At 35.9% G+C, this 19971-nt stretch overlaps 2 protein-coding genes across 5 annotated transcripts; both read right to left on the bottom strand.

Annotated features, from left to right (window-relative positions):
• Positions 1–2181: 2181 nt before the first annotated feature.
• LOC122307010 (lipase 3-like) lies at positions 2182–4657 on the bottom strand. The gene is made up of 4 exons (XM_043119611.1): positions 3945–4657; positions 2911–3003; positions 2717–2784; positions 2182–2551 (listed from the first exon to the last, which is right to left on the bottom strand). Exons 1-4 carry the CDS (start codon positions 4572–4574, stop codon positions 2401–2403), a joined length of 942 nt encoding a protein of 313 aa, XP_042975545.1. The 5' UTR covers positions 4575–4657; the 3' UTR covers positions 2182–2400.
• Positions 4658–9554: 4897 nt separating this feature from the next.
• LOC122308315 (pentatricopeptide repeat-containing protein At4g39952, mitochondrial) lies at positions 9555–18173 on the bottom strand. 4 transcript variants are annotated; one of them, XM_043121574.1, is made up of 3 exons: positions 16012–18173; positions 13610–13782; positions 9555–10017 (listed from the first exon to the last, which is right to left on the bottom strand). In XM_043121574.1, the coding sequence occupies exons 1-2, from the start codon at positions 18068–18070 to the stop codon at positions 13742–13744; spliced, it is 2100 nt and encodes a 699-aa protein (XP_042977508.1). In that variant the 5' UTR covers positions 18071–18173; the 3' UTR covers positions 9555–10017; positions 13610–13741. The 4 variants fall into 4 exon arrangements, with proteins under 4 accessions (XP_042977508.1, XP_042977506.1, XP_042977505.1 ...); XM_043121572.1 differs by having other exon boundaries at positions 13610–13785; positions 15544–18172; XM_043121571.1 differs by having other exon boundaries at positions 15544–18172.
• Between the last annotated feature and the right edge of the window lie 1798 nt (positions 18174–19971).

The following is a 19971-nucleotide window of genomic DNA, read 5'->3' as shown; positions in this document are numbered from 1 at the left end:
AAACTATAAAGCTGTTTTTTCAAGAACTTTATCGAGAAGAATAGGAGCGGAGAAAATTGCCTCAAACTTTAAAAAAACTTTGAAGTTTAGGTTTAGAAAGAGCAGAGCAGTTGCCAGTTGCCTGTCGATGGCCCAAACAACATTTATAAATAATTCGGATCGAAATATTTTTTTTGAAATTTCTCCAGAATCAACCGAAACATCTGAAATTTGATCTGAGATGATACGAAAAACTCCGATCAATCAAAATGGAAAGAAATTAAAAATTTTACATAAAACTCTAAATAATTAAAATTATAATTACATATAACACTACTTAATTATTAAATATTATGTCAGAAAATCAATAATAATAATAATAATAATAAAAAGTATTGCATGGTCCAGGTTTAGATTCTTCTTTTTTACTTTTTTTTTTCCTCCGCCCAATTCTGTGGGGATGGACTGCTTTTATAACTTTGCTGATGTGGACATTATTTAGAACGCGAGCATTGTTAGGAACACAGGGCCTAGACCTTTCACATGAATACTTTTTTTCACTGTTCATGTGAACTCTAATGACAGAAGTAATAATTCATATGGGAATTATCATCCATTTACTATTCTTAATAATATAATATTCTATCAAATAAAAATGAAATTCAAACTAAAATTTGAAAAATTATATTATTTAAATCTATAATTGTAAGTAAGTAGTTAGTTTATATTTTATATATATATAGGACTGTACAAATAAACCGCAATCCTGACCCGGCCGTTTTTCGACCCGAACCGACCCAAAATATTGACCCGTTTACTTGCAAAAATCGGAAACGGATTATACGGTAACCGTTTCTAATTTTATCGGGTAATACCCGTAACCCATTTCCATACAAAATGTGCAGCTCTCCCTCGGCGTTGGTCTGTTCGCAATTTCTATAGTTCTCCATCGGCGTTGATCTCTTGAAATTATCCCTTGAAGAAGGTGGCATTACCGACTGCCTGCGTCTCTGCCTGGGAGGCTCGATGGCGACAAAAATCAAAGAAGGCCAACAAATCACAGCCCCAAACCGCAAGGAAGAAAAATCGAAAGAGAGGGAGAGAGAGCACAATCTGAGAGAGAGAGAGAGAGAGAGAGAGAGAGAGAGAGAGAGAGAGAGAGAGAGAGAGAGAGAGAGAGAGAGAGAGAGAGAGAGAGAGAGAGAGATCTTACCAGCGTCGCTCAGGCGGTCGGGCTCAAATCTGGACTGTTAAGAGTTTGGGGTGAATCTTGGTGTGGTTGATCCGAAATCAGTGGTTGTTGTCGGTGGGTCTTCAGCACAAGAGAGAGGGCTCGACTGAGATCTCACAAATCAGGGACGGCTTTTGAAATATCAGAAACAACCGGAACTAGGAAATCAAGAAAGACTTTTCTATTTAGCCATATCTATAAGCTCGTTATGCACTGATTCTCAGAACAAGAAAGAGAGAGCGAGGGAGATAGAGACAGACTGCAATGGATCGAAACTGTTGTCGGGTCGGAACACTATTCCGAAACTGCTGTCAGTCGAGTATCGAGTACGGCCAAACGGAATGCATCTGGAATCTGTTCGGGTCGGGATATCTCGTTAACGGGTCAGGTCGGGTCGATGAACAGGCCTGTATATATATATATAAATAAAAGTAACGATCCACGTACAACTATCTTTATAATATTTATACAATCATGTGTTAATAAGAAGATATTTATGTAAAATAATATTAAATATCACTTATTTAAAACATGATTATATAAAAATTATAAAAAATAGTTGTAGGTGTATAATTTTCCTAAAAATAATGTGCATTTTGGTCGGGATGTGGTATAAAAATAACTGTTACACCTTCTATTTACACAATTAAAAAAATTCTAAAACCTTAAAATATGAATACTAAACTCTTAAAATTCCTAACGCTAATTATTTTTAAGATATATATATTCTACAGAAAGTTCATCAATGTAGAAAGTGATAACCACCTGCCAATAAATCGTCCACTTATGGTGTACATATTTTTAGATATAGTTTATAAAAGTAATGTTAAATATAGTGGAGTGGAGTGGGTAAACGTTAAGCACTCCTTTAGAAAAAAATAAGATTCACTTTTAAAAAAATAATTTTTTATTACATGAATCTCATATTGATTTATTTTTTTCAAAAAAAATGAGCGAGCGAGCGTCATTTCTAGACTGCATATATCATTTATTAGTTGATAATGTCTCTGTCTTTTTCATGATTTGCAACACGAAATTTCAAGCCAGGGGTTGCATGCATGTCCTCAGTAAATGTAGTGAAATCAGCTTGCTAGGGCCGGCTTCATCTACATCCTTTTCTGCATTGATACACACTTATCTATATCTTTTTCTGCATCATACCAATTACAGTCCACCTTGTGGACCTGTGGTCATTGCTGTGATTTGACAAATTGCTTCCGTGAAGGAAGTGGGTCAACGAGGAATGATTTCATGTGCTTGCACATCTCTTTGGGTTTCTCACCATTGATTGCATGCCCTGCATTCTTTAGGATTGCTAGTTGTGCTTTCTCACCCAGATGCCTGTATCACCGGGGGGAAATTAATTACGTCACAATTCAAAACCTTAAAATCAACTGACGACTTTGAAGATTATACCTAATTATTCTCCAAAGTTGTTCATATAGTTTGAGAAATCCGAAATAAAGCTGATACTAATGTTGAACGTTTTAAGTTGATCAGATGTACCTCTTCAATCTGTGAGCCAATTCCAGTGGGAATACCCGGTCTTGGTCTCCCCAGATTATCAGTGTAGGCTGTATGTAGCAAGGAGAAGATATGCCTTTATATACATACATACCCAGGAAGACTGCTAAAGAGAGAAGGCTAGCTTGAAAAGTCAACATGTACAGAAAACTGAAAGGTAATGGTGAATATATTACCTGGGTTATCTTGGGAAGATCAGAGAGCTTTCTACCATGGTGTAATGCTTGAACCAATTCTTTCTTCTCTTGAAAGTGTTCTGTACACATCATCTGCATGCGATAAAAAGCAATTTCCAAAACAAATTTTAACTAAAACTCAATATGAATCGTCCCCTACACCATCACATGATGAAGGAACTAGCTGGGAAAATCAGGACAGGTAGCATGACAGGATCAGAGTTTACGCAACCCCGGGCCCAAAAATATTAACAACTACTTCAGCAAGTTATACCTAAGAATCTAGCGCAGTCTTGAACAGCTTATGTGGTCTGGGAAGGACTGTCAAAATATAGACTAATTATCTGAAAAACTGCTTAACCTAGATCCGTCGATTTTAATCTTAAGACTTCGAATATATTGCACGAACAATTCCCAATCATTGACATTGTACCCCTTGAGGGAAAAAAGAGAGAAATAAATAGACAAATACATTGTTCACACTTCAGGTCTTCACCCATCTGAGATCTCCTCTCAACTTCAAATGTCTCAGCTAGCTTTTTATCAAATAAACCAAACCATAGAAAGGAAAAGAAAATCTCTTTCAAGATTCCTCTCATTTTCAGTGTTTGGTTTATAATGGTAGAGAGAAGAAAAGAAAGAGCGAATATGTTATTGTCGGGTTTCCTCTCCAGAACAGATGAGTTTGAGAGAGAGAGAGAGAGAGAGAGAGAGAGTTAGCTTTAAGCACAAAGCTATTTTCTTTAATTTCTCTTTGTAAAACAAACAGTACAAAATAATATAATTTTCAGCTCTACTCCTAAAGAAGTGGAGTCTGTTGACGTGTTTTGAACTCCTGAAACAGAGGAGTCTTCTGCGGATGAACGGGTCTCGTTGACCTGTTCTTCTACATCGCTTAATTTTCTTTTGTAAAATTTGAACCAACGTTGAAGTAATCCCGAAATGCAAATTCCAATTCTAATCAATCCCCCCAAGTCTCAATATAAAAAACTAATCATCCAACCATATCTAAGCAAATGCCAAAGACCACTTACATGGATGAAATCGTTGAGAAAGCAAGAGGGCACGGCCTTGTAATTGGGCTTAGCAAACGTGAGGCGCATCAACTCCCTCATCTTCTCGGGACTCCGCGGCAGCAAAACGCTAACGGCCTCATCCAAGCTCCTCACCAGGAACATACCCTCCTCCAAGTCCTTATCCTCCATGCACACCCCAGCGCAGCAAAGGACCACCCGCTCCACCCTCTCCCTAAACTGAGCCGCCATGCTGTAAGCCACGAACCCGCCGTAGCTGATACCGGCGATGCTCATCGTCTTCACCACCCCCTGGGCTTCCATGAGGGCCATTACGCAGCGTGCCTGGAAGGCCTCGGAGCGTTCGGGGCGGGTAGTGTAGGAGTCCCCGAAGAAGACTAGGTCGGGGACGTAGACGTTGAAATGAGGGATGAGAGAGGAGATGAAATCGCCCCAATGCCACATTGCGTTGGCGCCGAGGCCATGGATGAGGAGGAGATTGGGCTTGGAGTAAGTGTGGGCCTTGGGGACCCAGCAGTGGATGACGGTGCCATCGCCGAGGTCGGTGGTGGTGGGCTTGAGGCCGGCATGGGAGAAGACATAGCGGAACCACCAGTTCCAGGTGGCTACGAAGTTGAGGTACTTGGGCATTGTTTGAAGGGAAATCTTTCGTTTGGTGGTTAGAACAGAGAATAGGATGATCTGACGGGGACAGTAATGATCGAACAGTGAGTGCTATGTCCGGACTTAAATAGAGGGAGTAGTTTCAAGGCGCCGAAACCGAGGGATACACCAACAAATTGGAGCCAATCATAGAGCGACACATATCTTGTTTTTTTATATGCTATAGAAACGTACAATTGCTAGATTTAGGCGCTCAAAAAATATAGACATAGAATTATTTTTATAATCTTTTATGGATGATATTAATTTTGTTCGTAAAAGAGTTATACAAGGTATAGTTATTTTTATATATTTTTTTTATATATTTTATTAATGTGATTTATAAAAATAATTATTTTATATGAAAAAATAATATAACTAATCATATTAATAAAAAATATAAAAAATATATAAAAATAACTATACATATAGAATTTTTGTTAAAAGAATCCATCCAAAATGTGTATCCAATTTTTTTATGTAATGGTTAAAAAATTGGTTTTTAATGTGTTTCTTATCTTTTTTAAATGTTTAAGAGTATTTAAAAATATTTAAAAAAATAAAAAAAAAATTTGACATGTTCGGTAACCACTGTCAAAACATTTTTTGCGTGAGGATAGCATTTTCTATTTTTATATTACTATTTTAAATAAAAGATATTTTTATAAAATAATTATAAAAATAACATCAAGTTACATAAACAGAAGTGATACCCTTACTACGGAATTACTATTTATTTACTATTCTTAATAATATTTAAATCCATCGAATCAAAATGAAAGTCTAACTAAAATTTCAAAAACTATACTATTTTAATCTATAGTTGTCAACAAATTTTTTTTATAAAGGGGTGAGAGTGTTTCCCACCCTCGTTTTCTATTTAGAGACCAAGTCATATATTATCAAGCCATCAAAATTTTAACATTGTAAACAAATTGTTAAGTAGCTGTTAGTCTATCATTATTCTTATATAAATATATTCTATTAGGATTTTTTGATAGATTTCTATAATTTAAAGAGAGATAAATACAATATAACATCAGGGGTGGTAATTTGTATTCATAAGTCGTGTCAAGTCATGAGTGTTAGAAGATAGGAATAAATTCGAAACCAACCTATTTAATTAATGGATGATACACAATGCCCTGCTTAACTCGTTTTATAATTAATTTTTATTGGGTTAATATGGACACGGCCCATTTAACCAATTTTAATCCGTTTAACTCACTTCAACCTATTTCATATAAATAAATTGAGTTGACCCGTATATTAATTTGTTAACTCAATTAATATAATTTCATATATAATATGAGGATAATTATAGAAATAAATTATAATTACTACTAGATTCATGATAAAATATTTTATTATTAATATCCAAATCAATAATATATAAGAAAAATAATATTTTCATAAAATAAATTACATATTAACAAAAAAAAGTTTAATAGTTTAATATCATATATTTCCTTATTAGGAGTGTAACCGGTCTAGTTTTGAACAAAATCTATGACCGAACTGATAACATCAGTTTTATATTTTTTAAAATCGATTACGCACTAGTTACCCCCTAAATCAATACTTTCGGTTTTACCGGTTTCGGTCCGATTTTTCGGTTTAAATATATTAAGTATAATAATATTACTAATGTATTTATAAAAAAAAATATGTTAAGAATTTATTAGACAATAAAATGTATTTAATATATATATATTATATTTAAAACATATGATCAAATAAATATTCATGTTTAAGATTAAAATATTATGTTATAAATTATAATATATTATTTCATACATAATTATATATATTACTATGTCAAAGTAACATGCAAAGCATGTTTGCCTAGTTAAATCAAACAGTTATTTTACAAAATAGAGTTTTCTCAACCAACAGTAGTTGTCATACCAATATTTCATTAGTTTTTTACCACGAAGGCAAGGCAAATAAATAAACAAATTGCCGAGCTCATGTGGTGATTAGGGCTGTAAAATCCGACCCGGCCCGGAAATCCGGATAACCGGATTCCGATTCCGGTTTTCGGCCCGGGTCAAATCCGGGCCGAAACCCGCAATGATAATAACCGGTACATCCGGTCCGGACCCGGGTATGAAACCCGGGTTCCATATTTAATACCCGGTACAACCGGGTTTGTATAAAAGAGGGAAAACTCCCCCCCCGGGTCCCCGATCGAGCGTCCCAGCCTGATTCTCTCTCTCTGTCTTTTTCTCAAGCGAAAGGAGCTTAGAAACCCTAGCCGCCGCAGTGTCACAAGTAGCCCGTCTCCCCCCCTCGAGTCCCGACCACCCCTTTCTCTCTCTCTCTCTCTCCCTCCCTCTCTCTCTCTCTCTCACATGAAATCTAGCTTTGGAACCCTATCCATCGCCGTGTCCCCCCTGGGTTTGTTCTCTGCGATTTGGGTCCTTTTGTCGATTTGGATATGTTTAGCTTTTGTTCTCTACTAGGGCTTGTTTAGCTTTTGCTCTCTACTATGATTTCTTGGATGTATATGTTTCTCGATCGATTATCTCGTACGTGCTTTATTATTTACTAAATAAATTGGAGGAAAAAGTCTGCTACAAATTCGTAGACATGATTCCTCAGTGGGGTTGTATATACGGGTATGTATATTCTATTATTTTGAAAGATCTGTGTATTTTTTGTTACTTTGTTAAACATGGGTATAATGTGTAAGCTGTTATTTGAGCAAAACCCTGATAGAAATTGGTAATAGGTAATTAACAGGATCGATCGAGTACCTGATGATCTAGCTACCTGTTTTTTCTTTCATGTCTAAACAGAAACTTCCTCTTACTACCAAACAGGTTTGGGACCTAACGGCTGGAAAGCTATGATTTTTGTTTATTTTTTTCTTTTTCATTGCTATTTTTAGTTTGGGACTGGGGAAGTCTTCTTGGATTTTACTCCCTGATTGTGGTCTTGTTAAGGGACAAATGTTTATGGAGATTTAATATCTTCCCTTTTTTTTGTCAGCTACTGGATATAAATGATGCAACGAGTCGATGTGCTGCATCTGCTGCACCAGCAACTTCTGTAACTCAGAAGCTTGCAAGGTATAGAGATATTCTACATGAGTTTACCTAGGTTTATTTTATGTCATTAACTTCTTTTTACCCAGGTTTCAGTCAATATGATGCAAAATGTTTTGACCAAAGGACAAACAGCAGACTAATATACATACTTGTAGTTACTCAAAATATATTTATGCCCATTATTTCAAATAATAAAATGGATAGGTACGTGCCATTCCATTTAACAGGTACTAATAGACATAATTTAGTTCTAATAGACGAGCAGTAGCATCAATTTTAATATACATACTTGTAGTTGCATGTCATGGGTAGGATAGTGTTGAAGCATAAGGTGCTTGTGTAGAAAAAGCAGGGGTGTCAGTCTTAATTCTTCAATGTATTTGCTGGTTTGTGAATGGTTTCCGTCAATATCATTCAAAATGTTTTGAAAAAAGTACAAACAGTAGACTAATATACATACTTGTAGTTACTCAAAATACGCTTATGCCCATTATTTCAAATAATAAAATGGACTTAATAGGTACGTGCCATTCCATTTAACAGGTACATCATGAAACAATTTTTAGAAATAATTTGATGGACCATCTTAATCTCTACGCAAATATAAGAAGACCCATAAGGAAACCAATTAAGTGAATACTTCTTTTATTTCCTTTTTAAGCATACTGTGAGAGATCAAATGTATTGTTTGGTGGTAGCATTTTTCTTTCCAAAAGCTTTGCAGTTGACATCTTTGATTTATTATTTGAGTATCTTCCTTTTGTTACCTGGTGTTTCTGATCATGAAGTACTGTTGGGACCTGTTGTTGACTTGTCATTCTTATTGTTATGAACTGTGAGGAACATAGCTTGGAAATGTAATTTATCTTGCTGTTCCATAAAGAGAAGAATTGTAATTTATCTTAAAGTGAATTTTGTTCTCATCAACAATTTTGGCATTACAATTTTGGTGTGAGATTAAAGACTACATAGCTTTTCTAAGTATTCAATTTTTTTTTGTTTGCAGGATCCTTTTTCAGTCAGATCACTGGAAGTTGCTTCTTGGTGTTAGATTAAATCATTGATGGAAGACCATCCTAATGATTTTGTAATTCATATATTGTAATTTTGTAATGTAATATATAAATAAAAAAATAATGTAATATGTAGTGGATTGCATGCATTTTAGTTTTTTATTTTTATATATTTTTATTATTCTGAAGAATGTTAAGATATATGCTTTTTAATATGACTTAGAAAAAGTTTTCATAAAATATAGGCTTTTACAAAAAAGTATGATTTTCAACATTATTTTTAATAAATATTGGCTTTTTACATAAAGGAATTTATGTCCTTCAACATGGATGTTTGTTGAAAAGTCTCTAATATAAATATAGGCATTTAAAAAAAAAAAAAAAGAGGCTTTTAAAAAAAAAAAAAAAACCAGGTATAGTCCGGAACCCGGATTTCCGGGTTGTAAAAACCCGGATGAATCCGGGTTTCGGACCGTATCTTAACCCGGGTATATCCGGGCCGGAACCCGGTCCAGATTTGAACTCCGGGTTCCGGGCCGGATATATCCGGATACCCGGTCCGGTACCCGGTTGAACACCCCTAGTGGTGATGATTAAGCAGGGGGGAGCTACTTTTTACATATGGCTTTTAGTGATAAACCAGTTCCTTCAAACCTAGTTGCACTAAAAAAATTCACCAAAAGCATGCTAGGATAGTAAAAACAAATTTTTTTATTGATGAGATTAAAAAGAAGGTTTAGTTTGTTCGATGCATGTTGATACCATGAAGATATAGCTCTAAATTATCATGCATACAAAACACCTAGACTATCTGAAAATTATTTCCCATCATCAAACTACAGCAACACAACCTTAATCCTTCCAAACACTCTCCATTCTCAAAATAGCCCGAAATCATTGTCTTCCAAGAAATCCTATCCTTTCTCGGCATTCTATCAAACACCAACCGTGCATTTATAATATTACCACATTTCACATACATAGTGATCAAAGCATTAATGACATCGACATCTGACTCAAATCCATATCTTAAGACGTGAACATGAACCTCACTCCCCCTTGCCAAGTTCGGGAGTCCCCCACAAGTCCTCAAAACGCGAGAAAAAGCTAGCCCCCTCTACAACTTTGTCTTTACATAATTACTTTCTAATGTATCAACACGTTCAAGAAGCACATTTCATAAATCATTTCATACAAACCAATAGCCACACAACCCATTTTGAATAAAGTAAATAAAACTAGACCCCTCTACCACTACAAGTAACTTCCTTGTAACATTCTCGAGAGGATTTAAAGCAAAAAAATTTCCTCTGAGAGAGATCAAAACGTCTTTCGCTTGTTTGTGCTAGTCTCTGAGCATATAATCTGCTTACAAAAACCAAAAAAGAAAAAAAGAGAGGCAAGCTATGAGAACAAAAACTCAAATCACCACACTGGGTCCTCAAAGGACCAAATATACTAATGAACGAGAAAGAACTAAACTAATACTTGGTCATGGACGAAATGAAAGAGACAAAAAACTGAAATTACTACACGTGGTCAAACATGGGCAAAAATTGGCGCCCCCTGAAAACCAAAATATCAGTAAACCCTAGATTCAGATGTCGAAAAAAAAAAAAAGTAAATAAAACTTTAAATGATTAAAAAAATCAAAGAAATTAAGAAAACCCTAAAATGCAAAACCATCTAGATGGACCCAAAGGCACGAAACACAGGTCTAGTAGAAAATGCGAAAATCCAAACCCAAAACACAATCAAATTCGAAACACAAAAGGCCAAAAAATGCCAACATGAAATCCAGCCAGCAGAGTTTCTGTTGAGCTAGCTATCGTCGACTGTGGAGAGGTGGTTTTCGTCGAACCCTAGGAATACAGTTAGAAGCCTCGCATTCTCTCTCTCTATGGGCTTTGGTTTTTGTTGGAGAAATAAGTGTTGAGCTGCAATGGGTCTAAATCTGCAGCATTTAAGGCGCGATGGAGGAGATTGGAAGGTGATGGCCTTCGTTCAGTGACATCTACCATGACATGCAAAAAAAAACCAACACTGCAAAAAATAAATCTAAAGATGCAAACACGAAGATGAAGAGAAGAGAGAAGACAAAGAGACAGGGAAGGAAAGAAGTTTGGTTTTGGAGAGAGAAACAAATGAGAATATGCAGAGAAATAGAGAAGATGGAAAGGTGAAAAAAATTAAAGAAAAGACTTGACATCTTATCCCTTCAGCCGACCCCACATCTGACCCATTTACGATAAAAATGGACTTAACGAAAAAATAAGAAAAATTAACAGGGATAAAAAAAAAAGAAAAATTACTGTAGGAGTTAGATAACCACTTATTATAATAGAATATATATATATATTAAAAATTATGTATAATATAAAATATATTATATATAATATTAACAATTAATAAAATATATATAATATGTGAACTGGTCCAATGTTGGAAAACGTAAAACCGATTCCGAACTGGATTTGACCAATTTTTAAAATGAATGAATTAATTCCAGACCGAATCGATCGAAAGCCGGAGCGAACCAATCGGTCCAGATGGTTTTTCAGTTTATTTTTACACCCTTATTCCTTATCAAAGTGAAATGCATCTTTTACAAAATAATAATATATGGACAATGTTAGGATAACTACTAAACGTGTCTATTAAATATGAACACTAATATAAATGAGTTTTTTTTTCCTTAATTTTTCTTTGATCATTTTTTAAACATGCTTAACTTTTAAGAAAAAAATTATATAAATTCACTAATAGTTATTTCCTTAACCATTAAGAAAAAATAATAAAAATAAAAATAAAAATAGATGAGTGGGCATATTTGATAGTCATACTATCATTTTCCATAATATATATGTATGGGTAGTGCTACTATGCCACACAAAATTGTCCACTTGGTGTGCCCCTAGTGCAAATTATATATATATATATATATATGTATATATATATATATTGCCTTTTCTTTTAAATATTTTTTAAACATCTTAAATATTTTTAAAAGAATTTAAAAAAATCAATATAATAATAGTTACTTCTTTAACCATTAAATAAAAATAAAATACATAAACAGTCAAATTAAAAAGATAAACTTAAATGTATAGTATCATTTCATTTCCTGTTGTTTTGAGGCGTAGTTCACAAAGTGAGGGTACGAACTTTATACATGAAGTTTGATGGTGAACTTATCTTTTTCCTTTTTTTAGGTAGGGGTACACTGATCTTGGCTGAACTAAAGCAATCAAAGAAGATCTCTGTAGTCAAAAAGAAATACGGTCCTCTTTAGTACGGACTACCAATAGTAGGGAAGACAATTTCCTCGATTATGTAAAATCGAAACCTCAATCTAGATATAGCTCTTAGGTACTTTAATCTCTAAAGTCAATATGAAATTTGTAAAGCAGCCATGGATGTAGAAAATTTAAATGTTGATAACCATTAGTAGGCTAGTTTTAATAAAAGGGTAGAAGAAAAACTGAGCGTGAAAGTAGGTAAAAGAAAATGAAAATGAGAGGATCAACCAATTGAGAGGAAGCCGAGAGAGAACGGAAAAGGCCATAGGCTTGGGGTATGCTCTCTAGGTGTAAGATTCAAATTTTTTTAGATGCAAACAATCTCTAAGAGCTATCAGATTAGAAGATTTTCTCTTTGAATCGTCCGAAGTGTGTGTGCGGGAAACTTCTTACCAAGAGCCTGTACATTCTTCCTGGAATTAATTGGAGTGTTGTTCCTAAACACCAGATGCCAATTAAAAAAAAAAATGAAAAGAAGTCCACCTAACTATTCTACAAAATAGAAGTAGGTGAAGATTTTTTTACGCTAGTTGATTATACACAAACAATGTGTTGAATGTGTCAATAAGAAGATTTGTAAATATATTTTTTTCTATTATTTAAAGAGAGATGAGAAGAGAGCGGAGAGAACATTGTTATTTTTTTTAATTAATGTACTGTAACCATAGAAGGAAACACAAATCAAGAGAAAGTAAACAGAAAGGAAATTGGAAAAAAAGTTGGCATCCACTTCCAAAACGTTTGTTAATATTTTTTTAATTCCTTGGTTCCTTTCTTAAAAATCATTACAACTTTTTCAATTCTCACACAAAAGACAATAAATAATTCAATTTTTTCAAATCACAAAATAATAATAATATTAAAAAATAATATTCTAATAATATTTTATTCAACTTTCAACTTTCATCTCAATTCACTATCCAAACCTTCCAAATATTTAGGAGGGGTTCATATTTGGCTGAACAGTACTAGATTGAAGCATAGGATACCAATGATGCAGAGTCCCCTTAATCCCCCTCTAGTTAAAAAAAAAAAAAAAAAAAAAAAAAACTGTCAATTACCTCAGTCCAGGTGTCGAAGTTGATTTTTATAAAAAATGAGATAAACTCATCATTGAAACAGATGCTTCCTCCAGGAGGATGCATACTAAAAGCAATGACAGAAAGCTTCAGAAAGATTGGTATGTGGATACAAGGTTAACATTGCTTGCTAAGATCAGTTCAGAAGCATTTGCTTCAGAAAACTTGCATTATTTGTATAACTAAGGATTGGGATTGGAGATAGGATTTTGGGCTCGATTTAGAAGAAACTTGCATTTATTGATAAAGAATATTTTTTCTGATACGTAATAAGTTTGATTGATAAAGAATATTAGATGCTTCATGCTTGCCAATGATTTGTAAGAGGGGCTGATTTGAAACCCCCCTAAGCCAACTTGCTATGAAAAAAATAAAAAAGTCTAAATCTCTCAAACGATCACTCATCTTGTAACATGCCTACTAAGGAGAACTCTTTCTAACAATCAGGAAAGGGTAATCTTAACAGGTTCATTATTTCTAATCCAACCATTATCTAACAAGATCCACTAAAGAATATAAATTAATAATGGCAATAATAATGAATATGCAGTTACAACATAGGTCATGGAAACAACTCACCTCGAAGTCATTCTTGATAATGCTCTTATTAGCATTTTCCAGTTGGTTGGTAACAAGGTTAGCTGGTAACCTCTGCATCATCCATTGTTGAAAGTGAAGGATGCAGAAAGGAACTCTGCAGTCTCCATTCGATTAACTGCCAATCCGATATTTGCTTTCCTCGATACTTGACACTGCTGGTTGCAAGAAGAGACAGCAATGACAATCAGATTACAGTCACATGTTGGAGCACAGTAGCAATATGAAGGATCTATGTTACTAAAAGACCTATGAAGAAGTTCTATATTAGTGATGCGGCAACTTCCACCATAAACAACTGTCAGTGACTTAAGTTAAATTTCTCTTTAGATAGCACAAATGAGAAGAGGAATATGAAGCGCCACAATGGGAGCATGTAGGGTAAGAACAAAAATGCAATAAAGACACACTTAACATATAGGGTATGAGTATAGACATGACACAACTATGATGAAACAAATTAAAGATTTTCTAAACTGAGAAAATAAGTAAGGCTTTAGTCAAATCTTTTGACCATTTTAGGAAAGCAACAATAGAATTTAGAAACTAATAATTACTTAAATGTAAAATAGTAGAAGGAAAATAACCAATCTAAGCATTGTGACTTTTTTTTTTTTGTATCTCAGGAGTCAGTATTGTGACTCTTATCTCATAAATGTCTCACATTCAAAAGTATATTGACTTGCTCTCCCCAGATTCAAAAAGGTCAAAAAGCTTGTTTTTGGATTGCAAGACACTGCACCTCTACATGGACAACAAAAATGCCAGTTACAGTACGTAACAGCTTGCTGATCACTCTTTACCACATCCCAAATGTTCCATGGAAAATACAATGGGGAAAGTAAGTCATAGTTTAACAAAAATATTTTTCCCTAAGCTACAGAATACTGATGAGATGGAGTATATCTAAAACCCCCACACCAAGTTTCTTCTTTCTTGCATGAAGAATAGCACACAATCCATAAACCATATAAATGGTAAAATTAATAGAAACCAACCTTGAAGATGAATCTGACCATTTTATCTAGTCTCTTTATTAAACCAATTCAGATAAAAGTTCCTAATACTTTCTTAGTTCGATGGCACCCTCCTCCACTTGATGGATTCAAGTTGAATATTGGTGCACCTAAAGGGGATCCTGGTCCAGCAAGATGTAGCTGGTGTTATAAGAAATCATGAAGGTATTTTTGTTGAAGGCTTCTCTTGATGCCTTGGGTTTGGGACAAACATATTTGCAGAGATTACTGATTTAAAAATTGATCTCTTAATATGTTATCAACTACAGCCAACAAAAATAGTTGTGGAGACCAATTCTTTGTTGGTTATGCACTGGTTTAGAAATAGGAAGCAGCCTCCTTGACAATATTATGAACTGTGGAAAGATATTCTTTTTATTTCCTCTTCTATGCCTTTCTATCTATGCCACATCTATAGAGAGGGGAATAGAATTGCTGATGGTCTTGCTAATATACGGGTAGCTGGTTCTGATGCTTCTTTTGTTTCTGTGAGTCTCCTACCAAAGCCAGTGATTGGCCTATTAGTATTGGAAAAAGCTGGATTGCCATCCTTCAGGCATTAATGGGCTATATTCTGATGTGTTAATATAGGTTTTCACAGTTATTTTTCTTTTAAAGTAAAGGTTCCTTTTCAAGGCTTGAGTTTCTGGATTTTTGAAACCGTGAAAGCCTTTTATCATGTATACGGTATTCTTCTGCCAAATGTGTGGGTAACTATTAAAATATGGGGGTACCGTCCCTCTTAATAGAAAAAAATAGAAACCATAAATTTGGTTTGAACGTGAACTCATAAAACAGAAACAGACTGGTTTCCTGGAAAGGCTGGAATCGTGTTTCGGTCATTAATTAGGGAAAAAGGGAGGAAAGAGAAGGAGCTGAGAATAGTGAACAGAAGATTACCCGTGAGCAACAGCAGTACCAGTCACATTTGGAAGGAAAAAAAAATTCAGGGCCCATGTGGCTTATCCAATATCTGTTTCTCCTAGCTATCAGAATTAAAGTGGATGTTGAAGCTCCTTATCTAATTATCAACTCTCAGGGTTAGAGTACACATTTCCCAACAAGAATCAAAGGAAATACATATCACTTAGAGTGTACTCCAGCCAGCTTTCTTCAACACATTCCTTTCATTCATCATTTCTCTCACCCTTTCTGCCTCCTCCCACCTCCCAACAGAACTATACAAGTTCGACATCATTATATAGTACCCATCATTTGTTGGGTCAGTCTCAATGGCATGCTTGGCTATCCTTATTCCTATCTCAATTTCATTGTGAGTTTTACAAGAACTTAGCAAAGTCCCCCAAACCTCACCATCAGGAGAAAACGGCATTGAAAGAACCAAAGTCTCAGCTTCTTGTAGATTACCTGACCTGCCTAGAAGATCTACCATACATGCATAATGCTTCATGTTGGCTTTTATGGAATAGTCTTGCATCCTATTAAACAGACACTTCCCTTCTTCAACAAGCCCTCCATGAACACAAGCTGAGAGAACGGCAAGGAAGGTGAGTCCATTTGGTTTAACATTTGAATTCTCCATCTCTTGAAATATATCAATAGCATATTTTGCATATCCGTGCATTCCATAACCTGAGATCATCACATTCCACGATATAACATCCCTCTCTTTCATTGAGTTGAACAACTTTCTTGCTTTCTCAAGCTGCCCACATTTCACATACATATCAACCAATGTAGTGGCAAGGCATATATTAAACTCAATCTCTCTTTCTTCAATGTAACGGTGAATACCTTCTCCTTTCTCCAGAGATGCAAGATGAGAACAACTCAAAATAATTGTTACCAATGTTGCTGAGTCAGGCTTCACGTTCTCTGAAGTCATTTTATCAAATAAGGCTACAGCCTCAGTATAATGCCCACTATGAGCGTAAGATGAGATCAAAGTGTTCCATGTGACAATATCCCTCTGTGTACGACAAAATATTTTCCAGGCTATGTTTAGATTGCCACTTCTACCATACATGTCTATGAGTGAATTGGTGACCAATCTATTTTCATCCAGTGAACATTTGATTATATAGCAATGAAGTGAAAGACCAAGATATGTTGCTCCTGTATGGGAACACAAAGAAACTACGGGGACAAAGCTGTTTGAATCAGGTTGAATGCCATGATATTGCATCTCTTTAAACAATTCTATACATCTTGCTTCCAGCCCCATCTTGCCATAGTGAAAAATCATAGTGTTCCAACAGTCTCTATTAGGCTCAGGTACTCTACCAAAGAGCTTCTCTGCAAGAGTTAATTGTCCCCACTTGCAGTACATGGACAGTAATGCATTATGAACCTTTTCATCCAATCCATAATGCCGTCTTATGATTAATCCATGAAAGGCTTTTCCTTCAAAGACACTCGTGGAATTACTGAACCCCAAAAGCACAGAACTAATAAGAATTCCATCAGGGCATATATCATTCTCCTGCATTTCCGGAAACAAACTTAGGCACTCAGTCATTAGTCCAAATCTCGAATAAATACCAATGATTAATGTCCACGAGAGAAGATCTTTATCCATTTCTTCACAAAAGGAGAGGTAAGCTTCTTCAGGGTTCCCACACTTTGAATACATTGATAAAAGTGAAGATTGAACAGCCTGTGAACACCCAATTCCGGTTTTTACCGCTAAACTGTGTAAGCATCTACCTTCCACAATAGCATCCAGTTTCCTACAAGCTTGAAACCCGCCTTCCAATGTTCTAAAAGTCAGTCTCTCACCATCCCCACCAATCCTGTGCATCTCACAAAGACACTCCAAACCCTTCTCACTCTCACCATTCTGCACATATCCAATCACAAGTGCGGTCCAACCAATCACATCCCTAACACAAATTTCATCAAACATGAACCATGCATCCTCCATTCGAGCACACTTCGAATACATGTACACAAATGAAGATCCAACAGCAGAATTCCCCGTGAAGAGCCCCAATTTCAAAGCCAATCCATGAATGTTCTTGCCATGATATAGCAGCATCAACTCGGCGCACGTAGAAACAACCATCGGAATGGTGAATTGGTCGAGTGGGGTATCAGATGCTCGCATTTGGAGATAAAAATCAAGTGCTTGTGAGTAATTTCCATTGGAGAACTGGGATTTGATCACGGAGTTCCAAAGAAACGTATCTTTTGAACACAACGAATCAAACACTTTGGTGGAGGAAATGGGTTCATTGAGAGAGGCATAGAGGGAGATGAGCTTCGATGCTATGAAGAGGTTGTTTGAGTTGCCACTTGTTATGACGAGATTATGGGCTTGAAGGAGAAATTGGAAGGTTGATGTTTGTTGGGAGAGGAAGAAGTTGAGGCGACAATTAAGATAGTTGGAAGCTGAAGTTGTGGAGAATAGAAGAGCGGAGGGAAGGCGTTTGTAAAGGTGGGTGGGTTTTAGCTTTATGCCAAGCATTTGGAGGAGCTCTCCTAAAGCTATGCTTCTAGACCTGAACCTTGGGGGCCTTTTGTTCTTTTCCGTTGGGAATGAAATTAGCCGTTAAGCATTCCCCTTATGAAAACTGTTTGGGTTTTGGCCCATTAATGTATGCGTTTTTGTAAGTGTGCCGTAATAATTCTTAATAGAGTTAATCTTAAATTCGGACGATCTGATTTACTCCAATAAGCAGCTCTCCAATGGGTGACCTCCACGTAGGCTCTTCATTTTATCTATCATATATATGCCTCCACCGCAAGAGATCATGCACGCTGACCCTCTCAATTATTTCCCCTGGAACCCAGACGAAAAAGAAGCCTCTCTCTCTCTCTCCGCGAGCCCTCCTCTCCAGAAATATCCCTCTCCACAAATTTCCTCCCTACCAGCCCCTAATCGTGACCCTTCCAATGCTGCCTCCTTACAAATAAAAGAATGATGGTTTTGCATAGGTTTTTCGTAAATCACTTTCATTCTCTGTGAGAGTTAATCTCTTGTCTTATTTATAAGATTGTGTATACATTTACATAAAAGTACATCATAATTAGTAGGATTTGACACAATTACAATTAAAGTCACATAGTCAACAATGGATGGCTAAGATGTGTAGAGTCAGCTGCAGGAGGGCTAAGATCTATAGAGTCAGCTATTTCAATAGCTTGTAGAGTAGAGTCAGTTATTTCAGTAGAATCAACTGCTTCAATAGCTTCAATAGGCCCCCTCAAACTGAGGCGAGGCACGAGACTAAGTTTGGCACGTAGATGAAGCAATGAAGGCTTACTCAAAGGCTTAGTAAATATATCAGCAAGTTGAGATGAAGAGGAGACATGCTAAGTTTCTAAAAGTCCAAGGGCAACTCGCTCACGGACGTAATGATAATCAAGTTCAATATGCTTACTTCGAGCATGAAAAACAGGATTAATAGTCATATAGAGAGCACTTAAGTTGTCATAAAACAAAAGTGGAGGAGAAGAAACAACAACCTGAAGATCACGAAGAAGAAAACTTAACCAAGTTAATTCAGCAGCTGTGTGAGCCATAGACCGGTACTCAGCCTCAATGCTAGACCTGGAAACTGTGGGTTGTTTCTTGGCTCACCACGAAATAAGGTTGCTTCCCAAGAAAGTGCAGTATCCAGTCATAGAGCGACAAGTAGTAGAGCACCCAGCCCAATCAACATCTGAGAATGCATAAAGATCCATACTGCTAGTTGAGTACCAAAATCAAAAGTGTCATGCACGCACCGAAGTATCCTCTTAACCATTTGGAATTGCCCTTCAGTGGGTGATTGCATAAACTGAGAGACATGGTTGACACTAAAGACAAGATCCGGATGAGTGATGGTAAGGTATTAGAGAGCACCCACTAAGCTTCGAAATTGAGCTAGGTCTGAATATGGAGTAGTGGAGTGAACAACTTTGACTTTGGTGGATAATGGAGTGGCAATGGGTTTGCATTCCATCATATTAGCACGGTCAAGAATTTCCAAGGCACATTTAAACTGAGAAAGGATAAGACCATCAGTTGTATAAGTGACCTCAATGCCCAAGAAAAAATGAAGAGGACCCAAGTCTTTCATTGAAAGTTCAGAATGTAACACGTCGACAAACTGAGTGAGCAGAGCATCACTTGATCATGTGAGAATACATATAGAAGAAGAACAAGTGTGCCATGAGCATGATGATAGGTGAACAAAGAAGGGTCAGCCAAGCTACAACTAAAACCATAGGTAAGAAGGAATGAGCTAAATCGATCAAACTAAGCCCTTGGGGCTTGTTTAAGTCCATACAATGCTTTGTTCAACTTGCAAACATGATTCGGGAATAAATCATGAGAGAACCCAGGAGGCTGATCCATGAAGATAGTTTCAGATATAGTACCAT

This window comes from Carya illinoinensis, chromosome 4, assembly GCF_018687715.1.
Source record: "Carya illinoinensis cultivar Pawnee chromosome 4, C.illinoinensisPawnee_v1, whole genome shotgun sequence".
NCBI lineage: Eukaryota > Viridiplantae > Streptophyta > Magnoliopsida > Fagales > Juglandaceae > Carya > Carya illinoinensis.
The sequence above is the reverse complement of the archived record's forward strand: the minus strand, read 5'-3'. Positions and strand labels throughout refer to the sequence as shown.

Bases quoted from the DNA above. Each gene is read 5' to 3' on its own strand.
- LOC122307010 (XM_043119611.1), bottom strand. From the start codon at position 4,574: ATGCCCAAGTACCTCAACTTCGTAGCCACCTGGAACTGGTGGTTCCGC. The intron at 3,004-3,944 runs GTAAGTGGTCTT...TATCGCATGCAG, and splicing joins TTCTCAACGATTTCATCCAT to ATGATGTGTACAGAACACTT. The intron at 2,785-2,910 runs GTAATATATTCA...TGCTACATACAG, and splicing joins ATCTTCCCAAGATAACCCAG to CCTACACTGATAATCTGGGG.
- LOC122308315 (XM_043121572.1), bottom strand. From the start codon at position 18,070: ATGCTTGGCATAAAGCTAAAACCCACCCACCTTTACAAACGCCTTCCC.